The sequence below is a fragment of the Schistocerca cancellata genome, chromosome 5 (assembly GCF_023864275.1).
Source record: "Schistocerca cancellata isolate TAMUIC-IGC-003103 chromosome 5, iqSchCanc2.1, whole genome shotgun sequence".
Lineage (NCBI taxonomy): Eukaryota > Metazoa > Arthropoda > Insecta > Orthoptera > Acrididae > Schistocerca > Schistocerca cancellata.
The window spans coordinates 702,333,133-702,350,064 of record NC_064630.1 but is presented as its reverse complement, the minus strand read 5'-3'; the positions used below and the strand labels follow the sequence as shown (position 1 = coordinate 702,350,064).

At 40.1% G+C, this 16,932-nt stretch overlaps 1 protein-coding gene across 1 annotated transcript in view; it reads left to right on the top strand.

Annotated features, from left to right (window-relative positions):
• Window positions 1-16,932, top strand: part of LOC126188771 (translational regulator orb2) — a 473,294-nt gene that overhangs the window by 412,809 nt on the left and 43,553 nt on the right. Inside the window, exon 4 of the mRNA XM_049930383.1 lies at window positions 3,347-3,556. Within this exon, the coding sequence (XP_049786340.1) occupies window positions 3,347-3,556 (210 nt within the window). The remainder of the gene's footprint in view (window positions 1-3,346; window positions 3,557-16,932) is intronic.

Sequence of the window (16,932 nt, the reverse complement as noted above, 5' to 3'; positions counted from 1 at the left end):
AAGTATAACGTTGCCCGTCACTGTTTAGTACGTCGGTGTCGCCGCAAACCGTTAGTTGCCCTCGTGGAGGAAGGTTCTGTCGACATACTCTATTTGGAAACGAAGGCCAGTAAAAGATCTGTCTTTAAATCGAAAATCGTACTGTCCGCAGTTTGTTACACCAGCATCAGATAAACGTAAAGACAGGCTCAATAATGGCAGACCTTTTTGTTTACGGGTCCATAGTCGTTCCGTTTCCACACAAAGGGACTGTAAACGATAAATATTTTACGAATAAAAGTCCGTCGACTGACTGTATTTCGGAACAACAGCTCCTTGCTCAGGGATTCCAAGACTGACATGAACCTTTGCGTCAGGACATAGTGAAGCAGTCGCACATGACAGATGTTATGTTGTTATGAAAGTACAAAAACGTATGGTCGCTAGGAAAACTAAACTACAGAACCCTGGAAATGGAAATGTCGTGTGACTAGGGCCTCCCGGCGGGTAGACCCTTCGCCTGGTGCAGCCAGGCAGTTGACGCCACTTCGGCGACTTGCGTGTCGATGGGGATGAAGTGATGATGATTAGGACAACACAACACCCAGTCCCTGGAGGAGAAAATCTCCGACCCAGCCGGGAATCGAACCCGGGCCGGTAGGTATGACATTCCGTCGCGCTGACCACTCAGCTACTACAGCGCCATAAAGCACATACATATTGCGAGAATCTACTTCATTGGTGGCGCATGGCGAAATTCTTCTTAACTTGTTTGGTTTTCATTGCGCATACGTCGTCCACGACACTCCTGCAGGTATGAAAACATTGAAAATAAACATCCCTTCTCATCAAAGACACTCGCTTAAAGTATTTCTGCTCTATGGGTACGATAAATTGGAGAACAAGAGGCCTGTCAGAAAAATTAATTTCCCCGAGAAATACGTAAATCATAATAAAAAGAGATACAGGGTGTTTTTACCATTTTTAGATTATCTTAGAAGGAACAGAACAAGGTAAGATAAAATAAGATCTTAAAATTTGTGTTAGTTATGATTTATACAATTATTCATAGTAGTATGAAAATTATCATCAAGTTGTATAGGTTAACTGCCGTCGTTAGTAACTGTAATAAAATTCTTAATGAGACCAGACGCAGTTCACTTTATTTTAAAGCATTTTTAAGTGGTCGGGTTTTGAGTTGTTTATAAAATTCTTCTTCGTCTTCCAAGTGTATGTGTTGGGATTTTGTACAAAACACTTTCACTGCACTTAATATATTCACGTTTCTGTGTTGGAAAGTATCACTGTCGTTTAGCCATTTCGTTTGTTTTGATGTAGCAAAAACAAAACAGGCGAAATGGCGAGAGAGTGATACCTCCCAACACAGAAACGTGAATATAATAACAGGCGTGCAAAAACCCAGCACATACAAGTGAAATATGGAAGAATAAAACAAACAGCAAAAAACATAAAAGCTGACCACTCAAGATGCTTTAGAATCAAGCGAAACGCGTCTGGTCTCAATAAGACTTTTACTACAGTTGCTAACGACAGCAGTTAACCTGCACAACTCGTATATGTAAAACTACGGAAAAAAGAGGCCGAAAAAAAAAGACAACAGATAAATTATAGTCTTTAACAATAATCTCGCTTCGTGAGTTATATACCTGTTGTTGTTGTTATAGTCTTCAGTCCGGAGACTGGTTTGATGCAGCTCTCCATGCCACTCTATCCTGTGCAAGCTTCTTCATCTCCCAGTACCTGCTGCAGCCTACATCCTTCTGAATTTGCTTAGTGTATTCATCTCTTGGTCTTCCTCTACGATTTTTACCCTCCACGCTGCGCTCCAGTACTAAATTGGTGATCCCTTGATGCCTCAGAACATGTCCTACCAACCGATCCCTTCTTCTAGTCAAGTTGTGCCACAAACTCCTCTTCTCCCTAATTCTATTCAGTACCTCCTCATTAGTTATGTGATCTACCCATCTAATCTCCAGCATTCTTCTGTAGCACCACATTTCGAAAGCTTCTATTCTCTTCTTGTCTAAACTATTTATCGTCCATGTTTCACTTCCATACATGGCTACACTCCATACAAATACTTTCAGAAACGACTTCCTGACACTTAAATCAATACTCGATGTTAACAAATTTCTCTTCTTCAGAAAGGCTTTCCTTGCCATCGCCAGTCTATATTTTATATCCTCTCTACTTCGACCATCATCAGTTATTTTGGTCCCCAAAAAGCAAAACTCCTTTACTACTTTAACTGTCTCAAGGAAATCTAATTCCCTCGGCATCGCCCGACTTAATTCGACTACATTCCATTATCCTCGTTTTGCTTTTGTTGATGTTCATCTTATACCCTCCTTTCAAGACACTGTCCATTGCGTTCAGCTGCTCTTTCAAGTCCTTTGCTGTCTCTGACAGAATTACAATGTCATCGGCAAACCTCAAAGTTTTTATTTCTTCTCCATGGATCTTAATGCCTACTCCGAACTTTTCTTTTGTTGCCTTTACTGCTTGCTCAATATACAGATTGAATAACATCGGGGAGAGGCTACAACCCTGTCTCACTCCCTTCCCAATCACTGCTCCCCTTTCATGTCCCTCGACTCTTATAACTGCCATCTGGTTTCTGTACAAATTGTAAATAGCCTTTCGCTCCCTGTATTTTACCCCTGCCACCTTCGGAATTTGAAAGAGAGTATTCCAGTCAACATTGTCAAAAGCTTTCTCTAAGTCTTCAAATGCTAGAAACGTAGGTTTGCCTATCCTTAATCTATTTTCTAAGATAAGTCGTAGGGTCAGTATTGCCTCACGTGTTCCAACAATTCTACGGAATTCAAACTGATCTTCCCCGAGGTCGGCTTCTACCAGTTTTTCCATTCGTCTGTAAAGAATTCGCGTTAGTATTTTGCAGCTGTGACTTATTAAACTGATAGTTCGGTAATTTTCACATCTGTTATATACCTAAAGAGTATAATTAACATACGCGAATATCTTGGGCCACACACGATGTTTATTTTCAATATTTTCAAAGCTACAGTACGTTTGTTGACGACGCATGTCAAGTGAAAACGAAACAACTTAGTTTCATCTCGGGCAACCAGTGAAGCAGATTTTAACAACATGCCAGTATTTTTTAGCGCCGTAGCTGTTTTTTAACCAGTGAGTGTACCTTTTTGCTCTTATATAACACCGTAGCATTCCTTAGGTGCGACTGCTTCGCCAGGTTCAGACGGAAAGCTCGAAGAAGCGAATTTCACTTTAAAATCCGAATAACTAAACTCCGTGCAGCCGACGAACGCTTACTGATAGCGCCGTGGGTGAAATTGTGTGACAGGTTGTGTGTGTGTGTGCGCAGGCAAGTCGCCGTTCTTCCCCGGGCTGGAGGAGCAGGCGGCCCTGCTGGAGGAGTCTGGGCCGCACCTGGTGGACGGACAGGTGCTGCCGCCGCCCGCGCCTTCTCTCAGCTCGCCGTCGCGCTCCTCGCCGCACAGCCAGGGCTCCGAGACGGGCGAGCGCTACTCCAGGAAGGTCTTCGTGGGCGGCCTGCCGCCGGACATCGACGAAGGTAACTACCAACTACTTCTGAATCGTCGCCTCTAACTTCAGGCATTATTAAGTGATGCATATTCGGAATATGTAGCGACTTCCGAGGTAGTGGTTACGTTGGGGACTTATTCCCTACGGCCTGGGACCATACTGCAAACACGATCGCCCAGCCTCCGAGCCACCCCACGGTTCTCCAACATGTTCTCAAATAATTCTAGTTCTCTTTTATTTATTCCTTCCTGATCTAAGGCTGCCTCATGTATAGTCTAGATCAGGGCTTCCCAACTTTTTCAGCTGGCGGACCCCTTCTTCAGTCGAAGATCCATGGCGGACCTCTAGTCAGCCAAGAGCACAGTAACTTTATATTTCAGAGCGAAACCCATGGGAACTGAAAGCTTCTTAATGCAAGTGCCATGTTCCCAACGACCCCCCCCCCCCCCCCCCGGCGAAGCATCAACAGTCTTTGGTTTAGAGATGAATGAAAACAACTTGAAATTAGCGATCCAGTTTGAATTCCCACTGTATCCAGACACTTACTAGTGGTTTTCTCACTTCGTTCAAAACACTAGATTAAAATTATTTGGTAATTGAAATTTCACACGATGGAGCTGTCTTCCTCCAACAGCAATCAACGTCACGTCCAAACTGTTCGCTGTTGACAAGCTGCCGCTTATGGTCTGTGCACTTCCACTATTTGGCTACTGCGGTGTAAGGAGCATGCATATTTCGTAACAGTCGTGTGTGTGTGTGTGTGTGTGTGTGTGGTTTTTTCGTGAAATCCGAAGAAAAATGTTCAAATGTATGTAAAGTCTTCCTTTGGTCGTCCTCCCTCCTCATTCATTTCAACTGGAAACTGCCCTTGTTGTGAAGGCGATGGAGAAACTGCACTTTTCTTCAATGATCCTGACTTCAGCCGCCGATCCATGTTAGAAGTAATAACCTGGTCAAAAATCAACTTATGAAATAGGTAGTGCACTGACAAAGCAAGTTTAACATTTAATGATGCCTGGAGCCGCATACGTGCCAGCGAGTGCTGTGATTGGTCGACAGAGCTCGCTCCGCGCATGCGTTAAAGGTTTAGCGCATCTAGCGCCGTGAGCAGTCGCATAAACGACCCCCGTATTGTTGCTAAACAGCCGATCAGAGAAGCCGCATTCTCCGGCACTAAACTGTGTATACGTCCTCACTTAGGAACCGCAAAGGCTGCTTGGGGATACGACCTCAAGTAAAAGTACACATGTTTTTCACCCGTAAAAAAATAGTGATGAGTTTGATTTTCACATTTTTATTCCATAATTTTACTCATTGTTTTACACGATTTGGTGAAAGGTGGCCGCGGACCCCCTAGAAAGAGCCGGCGGACCCCTAAGGGGTCTGCGGACCACATGTTGGGAAGCCCTGGTCTAGATTTTTGGACTACGACGAACGACCGCTTAACCGAACTGTGTACTCGCTCGCACCTGTTACTCTCCCACCCTACCGTCCATCATCCCCCTCACTCCCAAACCAAGTTTCCCACAGTAGTCGCAGCACTGGGCCACCGCTGGCGGAACATTGCTTCTAATGGGGCCTGTGACTGGCCGAGCCGCCAGTCGCTGCTTTTCAACAATCAGCACACTTCTGTCGGGTTGGCACTGGTAGTAGAAGTAGCGGCAGTATCAAAGCTGTTCACAGCAACAGCTGCGCCAGCTTGGAGTTGAGGCGTGCCGCTCCACGCACTTAGGATTGCGCGCCCCCAAGAAGAGCTCACCTTCTGTTCTCTGTTACGACCACTTGTGTGCTGCTGCGTGATGAAGTCAACTTGACGATACAAAATGCTTAAACGTAAACGTGTTGTCCTTTCTATGAGGGACAAGTACGAGATTATTACTATATATTCCTACTGAGGTTGCCTTCGTATCTTACTTTGTAATATTAAAAGAGATCCCTGTTTTTATGAAAAATTTTACTGTACAGTACTTCTTTATGCAAATAAACATGTACAGTTCGATTATTCGAACAAACCAGTTTTCCGAACACCCATGTCCCCCAATTACTTCGGGTAATCGACGCTCTACTGTACTTCATATTTCTTGCAAATCCAGGGCTCTGGGAGTTGATCTTCGTCAGCGGTGTCATCCTAACTAACGACCTGCATTTTTGTCGTACAGGACGTACGAAGCCACTGCCATCACCATGGGCAGTATGGACATAAAGCTCAATGTTCTCATCACAACATTTACGTTTTGAAAACATTTTGTGGCTATACGTCCGTAATATTTGGGAACATATAATTCGGCATGCGAACGTGACTGAGAAAGAATAACATGTAACTCACAAGAGGAGGGCACAACGTCGGGTTCACAGATTTACTTCAAACTTTATACACCTTCAGTAGGCCACTAAAACAACATAATGGGCTACTAGTAAGGTGCAGTACTCTGACAATTCCTAAAAAATCGGAAGAGAAATTTTACGCGTCTGTTATGTGCCGTATGTATCTGTGCGTAGGTGCTGAACGATAACGTTAATGGTGGTTAAGTGGTTAGCGACCGAGTTTCGTAAAACGAACGTGAATAAGGCGACTTGTGGCGACGGTTCAACTCCCGCTCAAACATGACCTTTAATCTATATTTTTTTCATTACTGGTCGTATTACTTATTTTATATGACATTTGAAAGGTAATATAGTTAAAAAAAACCTACGTGTATTTGCATGAAGTTTCAGTGAATTTCATATTATTTGACTGCTTCTTATTTTTCAATACCGGGTGATCAAAAAGTCAGTATAAATTTGAAATCTTAATAAACCACGGAATAATGTAGATAGAGAGGTAAAAATTGACACACATGCTTGGAATGACATGGGGTTTTGTTAGAACCTAAAAAAAATTCACAAAATGTCTGACAGATGCGCGTCGTTTGGTGATGATCGTGTGCTCAGCCGCCACTTTCGTCGTGCTTGGCCTCCCAGGTCCCACGTGCGATTATTGGCTTTCGGGTTACCTGAAGTCGCAAGTGTATCGTGATCGACCGACATCTCTAGGGATGCTGAAAAACAACATCCGACGCCAATGCCTCACTATAACTCCGGACATGCTTTACAGTGCTGTTCACAACATTATTCCTCGACTACAGCTATTGTTGAGGAATGATGGTGGACATATTGAGCATTTCCTGTAAAGAACATCATCTTTGCTTTGTCAAAGTTCAAAAATGTCCGACAGATGGCGCTTCATCTGATCAGAATAGCAATAATTAGCATACTTTTTTATTTTTTTGGTTCTAATAAAACCCCAAGTCATACCAAGCATGTGTGTCAATTTGCACCTCTCTATCTACATTATTCCGTGATTTATTCAGTTTTCAAATTTATACTGACTTTTTGATCACCTGGTACATTTAATTATTAGAACAAACATATTTATAACCATCGACAGGTAAACGAAGAAAGGCATAGAGTTTTCCTGAAAATTTGTGCCTGTCGTGATCGAGATGCAGACACAGAGGCATGCCCCATTTGACAGTTAAACAGCGTAGTGATGAGACTTTGCTAATGTAGTAAGAACAAATAGTGTAGGTGCAATTTTTATTAATATCACAGAATTTACATTTGTAATACACAAATGAAAGTGACTCGCTGTTCTTCGACTACTGCAGATAATGAATGTGATGGCGCTTCAAACTGTGGCCTCGTCCGCGACGCTCTCGCAAAGCGCGAACGCTGCCCACTTGACCACACTGATTTCTTACGGCCGGCACCTTCGCACTGATACATCAGTTACATAACAGACGCGTAAAACTTCACTTGAGATTTTTTCGGAATTGCCAGAGTAGTGCACCTTTACTACTTGCACATTTCGTTGTTTTAATGGCCTACTAAAGGTGTACAAAGTAAATCCGTGATCCCAGCGTCGTGGCCTCCCCTTATCAGTGTTTTACGGCTTGTGCTGTGTGTAGCGAGACTCATCACAAGTCTCGACCGTCGTATCTCGGGCCAGGGCCGTGCATTTTACATTTCGCTCGACCTACCTACGCGTGCCAGGCTCGTGATAGTCACATTTGGCCCAAATATTGGACCACAAGTCTCACACATGGTTTACATTCGGCACTTCTTTCGGAATACAGTATATCCCCGTGACCGAGGTGGTTAGATTGGGACCTAAAACAGCACAACTTAAACTCTAACTGCATATTTCGCTGTATATCATGTCGAACAGATTTAGATTTCATTATACTGCCGTGTATTTTTCTTCGGCTACGTCAGTTTATCAAACGCAGTTCTTGCCACTGGCAGGGTGATCGGTCAGCATGACCCATTTCCAATTGCTATTCCATATTTAGCATATTTTTCGTAAAAAATAATTTTTTGCGTACGGTTCAAGAAGTTTTATGATTTTAGTAGTAGATATAGTTCTTCTCTACATTTCAATATCACATATGTATGTATCATGAAAATAATAGATTGCTACTCACCGTATATTAGACTTTGAGCCGCAGACAGGCACAAGAAAAAGACTGCTAAGCAAGTTAGCTTTCGGCCAAAAGGCGTTCTTCGGAAATACACAAAAAACACACTCACATTCACGCATATATATATATATATATATATATATATATATATATATATATATATATATATATATATATATATATACTACCCACATGATATATGTATATATATTTGGTAGTCTTTTTGTTGTGCATGTCTGCGACTCAGCGTCTCCACTATATGGTGAGTAGCAGTCTATCCTTTTCATAATATTGTCATTATTCCGTCCAGGGTTTTTTATTGTTTCATATATATGTATGCAATATATATCTTTTTGTATTGGATTTCCGACGCCTGCCAAAATTTTACCAACAAAGTTATCTAAACACTTCCGCTTCTAAACACTTCCGATGATTAGCGGATGATAGCTGTTTACAACTTGTCTCAACGCTATTTCCTCTTGCCACAGTTTTAAGTCATGTTGCGGACGCGGTATTGTGTTAGCAAGCCTATCTTGCTAGTGCCTCTGCCGGAAAATCCGACAGTTTGCAGTTGCTTATCGGTTTTTATTTTTTATGGTTTCGCACGAAAATTAGGTATTATTTGGAAGCAGTGCCAGCCATGAAGCTGCGCCCACCTCATTCTGAAATCACATGTTTTTTAGTGCGTAAAGGTATCTCGGTGTGTTTCTACGTTAGGTTTTGGTAGTCTACGATAAACTATTCCACAGGAATGCTGGAATCTACACTATGTGATCAAAAGTATCCGGACACCCCCAAAAACATATTAGGTACATTGTACTGCCATCTGATTCCAGGTAATCCATATCAGCGACCTCAGTAGTCATTAGACATCGTGAGACAGCAGAATGGGGCGCTCCACGGAACTCAGGGACTTTGAACGTGTTCAGGTGATTGGGTGTCACTTGTGTCATACATCTGCATGAGATTTCCACACTCCTAAACATCCATAGGTCGACTGTTTCCGATGTGATAATGAAGTGGAAACCTGAAGGGACACGTACAGCACAAAGCGTACAGGCCGACCTCGTGTTTTGACTGACAGAGACCGCCGACAGTTGAAGAGGGTCGTAATGTGTAATAGGCAGACATCTATTTAGACCATCACACAGGAATTCCAAACTGCATCAGGATCCACTGCAAGTACTATGACAGTTAGGCGGGAGGTGAGAAAACTTGGATTTCATGGGCGAGCGGCTGCTCATAAGCCACACATCACACCGGTAAATGCCAAAAAATGGTGTAAGGAGCGTAAACATTGGACCATTGAACAGTGGAAAAACGTTGTGTAAAGTGATGCATCACTGTTCACGATGTGGCGCTCTGATGGCGGGGTGTGGGTATCGTGAATGCCCGGTGAACGTCATCTGCAAGCGTATGTAGTGCCAACAGTAAAATTCGGAGGCGGTGGTGTTACGGTGCGATCGTGTTTTTGATGGAGGGAGCTTGCACCCCTTGTTGTTTTGCGTGGCACTATCACATCACAGGCTTACATTGATGTTTTAAGCACCTTCTTGCTTCCACTGTCGAGGAGCAATTCGGGGATGGCTATCGCACCTTTCAACACGATCGAGCACCTGTTCATACTGCATGGCCTGTGGCGGATTGGTTACACGGCAGTAACATCCATGTAATGGGGTGTCTTTATTCAAGAAACCTTCCAGCACCTGATTGAACGTATGCGTGAGAGAGTGGAAGCTGTCATCAAGGCTAAGGGTGGGCCAACACCATGTTGAATTCCAGAATTACCGATGGAGGGCCCCACGAACTTGTAATTTTCAGCCATGTGTCCGGATACTTTTGATCGCATAGTGTATGATCTCCCTGTTACTAGTCACTCGTTACAGTTGATGGTTCTAGATTCAGTGGTGGGAAATCGCATTTTTCTTTTATACGACGAGATGTGAACCAAAGAATAGATTACAGGACAGCCTGCAATCTTCCTGAAACGAAACGAGGTACTAAATATCGACAGCTATCTGATGTATAAAACTGGTGATTTTTTACGGTAAACAACCCCTGCATTTGACAATAAAGAGAAATATCTGTTGCTTTTAGTACTAGTTTTAAATAAATAAATTAGTTTACACGCAAGTTTTCACGATAAACGTGTACGTTTTTCAGGAGACTTAGCAAAAGCAATTGTCTTGCCCGCATCTGAAACTATACCTTCGTATTTCCCGTATGAAATGTACTCCAAAGCAACAGCTAGAGCGGTATAAGATAGCTTAAAGATATATAGCTTAAAGATAACTTTGCATCCATATGTGAGCTCTTAGTGAAATAAGTTCACTCTTAAGACAAAAGTTTAGAGTACTTTTTGCATAACACATCCTTTTCTAATTCATATAGTGGTATAAGTAGCATCACAGTCCACCATTTAAACTTTCAGATCGTGTCAGTCGCTGCTAACGTTCATCCACCAATTTGCAAACTGTTTACAATGAATAAAAGCAAGCGAAAGTAAGGTATAAGATTTATACATTTATTTAATATGTTTTCACGTACTAAATGCATTTCCACGTTAGCTCTCACCAACAAAACGTTGCATACCTGTACTCTGTACAGCATTCACACAGTTATGCTACAGTATCTGACACATAACACACGAGCAAGTTCCATATATCAGCTGAGTATTCCGCTTGTGGAAGGTCTAATTTCTGTTTCGTCTTAACATGATCCCGCAACAACTGTCGTTTGGCGCTAGTGAGGCACATTCAATTTCCGATCCCCTTCGAATTTTGGTTAATATTCTTTCAGGAAACAGGAATGGAAAAATCAGGCGAATAAATACATACAGGATCTTGTATTTTCACTTTGCCTTCTCCTTTTTCACAGTACTGATCGTTCTGTCCCGCGCGTTTTACTGCGTTTATCGTGACATCTTTTTCACGGAGACTTACCTAGTACACCATACATCCACAATAGAGTTTACCCTTAACATATGCCGATTATGTTTGCCCCTTGTTATTTAGATTCACGTTTTCTTTTTGATGAAATAGAACCCCTGCCGAGGAGCACCAAATTTTCATACCTGTACTACGGATGATTGACGTGCCGGTAACTGATACTAAGCCGACGTGGGTCAGACACGAGGAATAAGTAGATATTAACTACCAATAAGCTTTCTATACTTTATGTACCTCGCGCTTTTTCACTGTTTTTTTTTATCACGGTCTTAGCTGCTATTCAAATTTTTACATATAAAGCCAAGTCAGATTAAAAATTCAGCCTGTTAGAAACTGATAAGGTGTATAAAGAAAATATAGCTCCTCCACGTAGTACAAGTAATGATGTAACAATGTTGCGTATCGGTACACTCTCATATCGCCCAAGTAACACACAGTTGTAGCAAATTATTTGTTTCATGTATGATTACCGGGCGCACGCATATTTTTTAGTTTCACCAGAAAGTAATTCTTAAATACTCTGTTTTTCCATGTTCGTTCCTGGTAATCGATGTAAGCAAACAATGAAACAAAAAAAAAAAAAATGGTTCAAATGGCTCTGAGCACTATGGGACTCAACATCTTAGGTCATAAGTCCCCTAGAACTTAGAACTACTTAAACCTAACTAACCTAAGGACATCACACACACCCATGCCCGAGGCAGGATTCGACCCTGCGACCGTAGCAGTCCCGCGGTTCCGGACTGCAGCGCCAGAACCGCTAGACCACCGCGGCCGGCAATGAAACAAGAAAGTAAAAGTTTGTAAACGCAACATTCTATTCGAACTCTGCAGTTACTGAACATAAAGGCTCTGATTATTACTGTACTCACCAAAAACCACTCGTTTCATTTGGAGAACGCGATCCGTTACGATGGCGACTGGCGGATGCGCGTGCTATTGGTAGTCAATATTTCACACGACGACAATGAGCAAAGTACTTACTTGTTCTTCTAACGTACGGAAAATCCGAATAACTTGTAATAATAAGGACTCCATAATCTTTTCGTCACCTTCATTCATGATGTTATCAGAATATGTACTAATATCAAAGAATGTAATCTCTATGAATATATTTTGTTTTAGTAACTAGATAACCGGAACACCTCAGAAGCCAATGATGGAGACTTCCGTTATGGTAATGTGCACTTACTTTTTAGTGTGTTCGAATCTGAAGATCGTGCTCCCATGACACTAGCAGAGGTAAAAGGTAATATCGCACTACGGTGCTCTCAACCCTTTCGTTGCTTGCTGCCGAGGAAAAACATTTCTGGTACATCAACTGTTGTGCGTTAATGATAAAGACATATTAATAGACTGTAGGCATTCATTCATATTAATTGATTCTTCCGTCGCTTCAATATGGCTCTGAGTATAGATACGTTTCATGTTAGCTCTATAAATAAATATCAAAACACAGTAGGAAAGTGCTACTGCTTAATATGCAACAAATATGACGTTTATTGTGACAATGCATGTGTTTGCGTTACATTATTACAAAAGTCGGTGAAAAACGTAATGGGACACCAAAGAAACATCCGAGTGAGATAGTGTGTACACCATCAACATCGTACTATGAAGAACCTAGCAGTGAGTCGACTACTGATCACTGCTACTGCGAAAAGCGCACAGGAAAAGGTATGATGTGCATAAAATGTAAAAATGTGTATCATTTTAATTGTGCGGAAGTGAATCCAAAGCAAAAAATTTGGTTATGCTCACGTTGTGACAGTCTCAGTAAAAAACTTACCAACAAGGACTGTACAGCTGAAATTATTAAATTTCTAATTGAAGAAATACGTGGTTTAAATCACAAATGGGTCGAGTACAAACTAAAAAATGAACAGGAAGTAGGCACAAAAGCGGCAATAAATACGACTTCTCATAATCCTTGCAGAAAGTGTAAGAAAACGGTAAGAAGTGGTATTTTGTGCACTGAGTGTGATGCCTTATTTCACTTTCGATGTGGTAAGGTGGATCCCTCATTAATAGAGGACAGGAAATGCACAAAAGAATGGAGATGTGATTCCTGCAGGCATAAAACGGTAATAAACAACAGCGACAATGCATTGTGTGAACTAACAAAACCAAATAACATTGATACAGAAACATCACACGTAAACAATACCAGTCAGATTACCGTTTCAGATACAAATAAACAAGACAATTCAGACTGGAGAACTGTTTTGAAAGGTGGTAGTGGAAAAGATGTGGCCCAGAAAAACAAAACGGAAACTTTGTCAATAAACAATTCTTTTGAGCCATTGTCAGATTTACAAGAAGCAGAAGAATCTGACATGGTGTGCCCATTGTTTAACAGCCGACCTAGGCCTGACCCGTGCAATAACAAGAAAGTGCGTATATGTATATATGCAGACAGCCATGGTAGAAAAAGTGCTCGAGTGATGAGAGAAAAGTATCTACAAGACATCACTAGTACAATTAAGCCAAATGCTTGTTTCCAAGATGTGGCAGCAAGAAACGCTGAAATGGATGATCTGGAGTCTGAATGTGTTGCAGTGTTCCTGGCTGGCACAAACGATGTGGCTAGGAATGAAACAAGAAGACTTCAGCTTTCCCTTAACGAAACATTACATCGTTTAAGAAACACTAATGTCCTAGTTTTCTCAGTGCCTCACCGCCATGATCTACCCAAGTGGTCCTGCGTCAGTTTAGAAGTAAGAAAAGCAAATGAAATTATGTTTAATATTTCTAAGAGATATACAAATGTATTATTTGTGGACATCAGTACATTAGGAAGTAGATTTCATACATTACATGGACTTCACCTGAACAGTCCTGGTAAAAAATATGTAAGTGAAAGGATTCTCGAATTTTCTAAAAAAGTAGTATCAGACTTTGGCACTAAATTAAGTGAGAGTAGTTCTACATCAATCCAATTTAGTAAAATGAAAGCAGGTTTAAAGAACCAGGGAAACGTGAGTCACTGACCAAGCCTAGTCCAGACCAGGCTTGGTCACTTCCTGTTGACCAGGGCCTAACCCATACAAAAAAAAAAACAGCAAATAAATAGTTCAGCAGACAGTATCTCCAAATCTAATAACATTATACATAACTATACTGCTAAGATTGTTTCTGAACATACAGGGCTTATTAGATAAAACAGATGCATTGCATGTTCTGGTTGAGGAAAAGCAAATACAAGCCCTTGGTTTAGCTGAACATTGGATGAACCCTGATGGCATCAACTTGACAGGCATTCCAGATTTTAAAGTAGCCTCTTACTTTTGCCGTAAAGATAAGAAACGAGGTGGCTCTGCCATTTTAATTAAGAACCACCTTGTTATTGAGCCACTACCTAGTGTAACAAATTTATCTATGGAGGAAACTTTTGAAATATCTGCCTGTTACATTGTGACTTATGGAATAGCCTTTATCTGTATTTACAGAAACCCAGTAATAGAAAATAAGACAGAATTTTTTGAAAGGTTGGACATCTTATTAAACACATTGTCTTTAATGAAAATTAATGTAATTCTAATGGCTGATTTTAATATTAATTTCAACTCCAGTATTTCTGACAACTTGGAACTAAATAGCTTAGTTAAAAGCTATGGGATGAATATCATGCTGAAGAATGTAATCACCAGACCTGGTAGTGTAAACATTGGTACTTGTATAGACAATATTGTTACAACTTTTCAATCTTCAAAATACGATACAAATGTGATTGACACTCTTCTTTCTGATCATCATGGAATTATTATACATCTAAACATGGATGCAATGATTTTTAATGTCACCAAGCCTTCTGTGATTTATAAGACACAACGTACTATTAGTGACTGTAATATATCCGTTTTTCTAAAATGTCTCAGAGAAATTAATTGGTTGTGTGTGTATGGTAACACTGGAGCAGAAAACCAGTTCAACACCTTTCTTGAATTATTCATGTGGGCAGTTAACATTGGCCTGCCACTAAAGAACAAATGTGTTAAAATGAGCAGGGTATCGACTATCAATAAAAATAAGTGGTACACACAGGAACTACGAAAACTTAAAGATCAATGCAACAATTTCTACTACCTAGCTAAGAATTCATCTTGTCTGCATGCCAAAGTAAAATATAAAGAATGCAAATATCAGTACATAATGGGTATTAAGAAAGCTAAATTAGAATATAATTGCAAATTGGTTGCACAAGCTATCAATAAACCAAAAGAAATGTGGAAATTCATTAGCCTAATGAGAATCTAGCATTGGGTAGCAAAGAATTTGTATCTAGATCCAAACTTAGTTCTGATAGTTTTAATAATTATTTTGTAAACAGTGTAGATAGTGTAGGTACTAAGATACCTGATAGTAAACATGAACCTAGCTAGTATTTGGATGTTGCCTATAAAAACCAAAATGTTATGGAAAATGTGTTTTTATTTTGAACACATTTGTGTAGAAGATGTACACTCTGTCATTCTTTCTCTTAGCAAAAGTGATTCACTGGATATTTACAATATCAGCTCCAAAATATTGAAACTTAGTAGTCATAATATAGCAGAGGTTCTCTGTCACATCATAAACTACTGCTTTGGTGAAAGTTGTTTCCCTGAAAAATTAAAAGTAGCTAAAGTAATCCCAGTCCACAAAAAAGGTGACAATAATTTTCCTAGCAATTATAGGCCAGTTTCTCTTGTACCACTTGTATCCAAGGTCATTGAGAAACTAATGAGTATTCAAATAATCAATTTTCTAGATTCTCATCAATTACTTTCAAATACCCAGTTTGGGTTTAGGAAAAATTTATCAACATGTGATGCTGTTATGAGCTACATATGTAACTGTCTTGAAGCAAAAGAAGAAAACTATTGTAAGTACAAAGTTTTTTGATTTATCAAAAGCATTTTTACACTGTGTGTCACAACACTCTGCTGCTGAAATTAAAAACTGTAGGTTTCTCAGTCTCTGCTGTTACAATTATTCAGTCATACTTATCTAATAGATCTCAAACTGTTTACTTCAATAACCAATATTCTAGTTTCCTACCCATTAACCATGGTGTTCCTCAAGGGTCAATCTTGGGCCCTCTGTTGTTCATATTATATATGAATGACCTATCTAGCAATGTAATAGATGATACTACAAACTGTTGCTTGTATGCAGATGATATCAGTTTAAGTGTTACAGTGCCTACGAACAATAACATAAGTAACTCTACCTCACTCAAGGTAGATATACTTTCTGACTGGTGCAATGCCAATAGCCCGTCAATGAACATAAATAAAACACAGGAATTAAACATTTCTTATAACAATAGAATCACCTTAGAGACAGTTCCTGCAAAGTTTCTTGGCATTGCTTTGCAAAACAATTTATGGTGGCAGGCACATGTGAATTATTTAACACCAAAAATTTCTAAAGGAATATTTATGCTCAGAAAAATACAAGCAACAGTAGATGAGAAAATTTTGCTTTCTGTCTATTATAGTTATATTCATTCTCATTTGACGTATGGATCAATCTTGTGGGGAAATAACTGCTACTCAAAATGCTTATTTACAGCCCAGAAAAAAGCTGTCAGACTGATATGTAAAGTACCACCTAGGACTCATTATAGAGAATTATTTATTAAACTTAGTATTATAACCTTGCCATGTATATACATATTTCAATGTCTCTTGTACATTAAAAAGAACTTGTCTAGTTTTCATCTGAATTCTGATGTACATAGTTATAACACACGACACTGTAATGATGTAAGAAAAGACTACTGCTCGTATACCAAAACTCTAAACAGCTTCAAATACACATCTGTAAAGCTATTTAATAAACTACCAGAGTCAGTTAAGAGCCTGGAGTTGAAAAAATTTAAGATATTTGTAAGAACTGTATTAATTCAGATTTGTTTTTATACAATGGAAGATTTCTGTGAGCATAATTACTAACATAGATTAATTATCTGTGTATTTATTGTCATTGTTGTTTGTACATTTATTGACGTT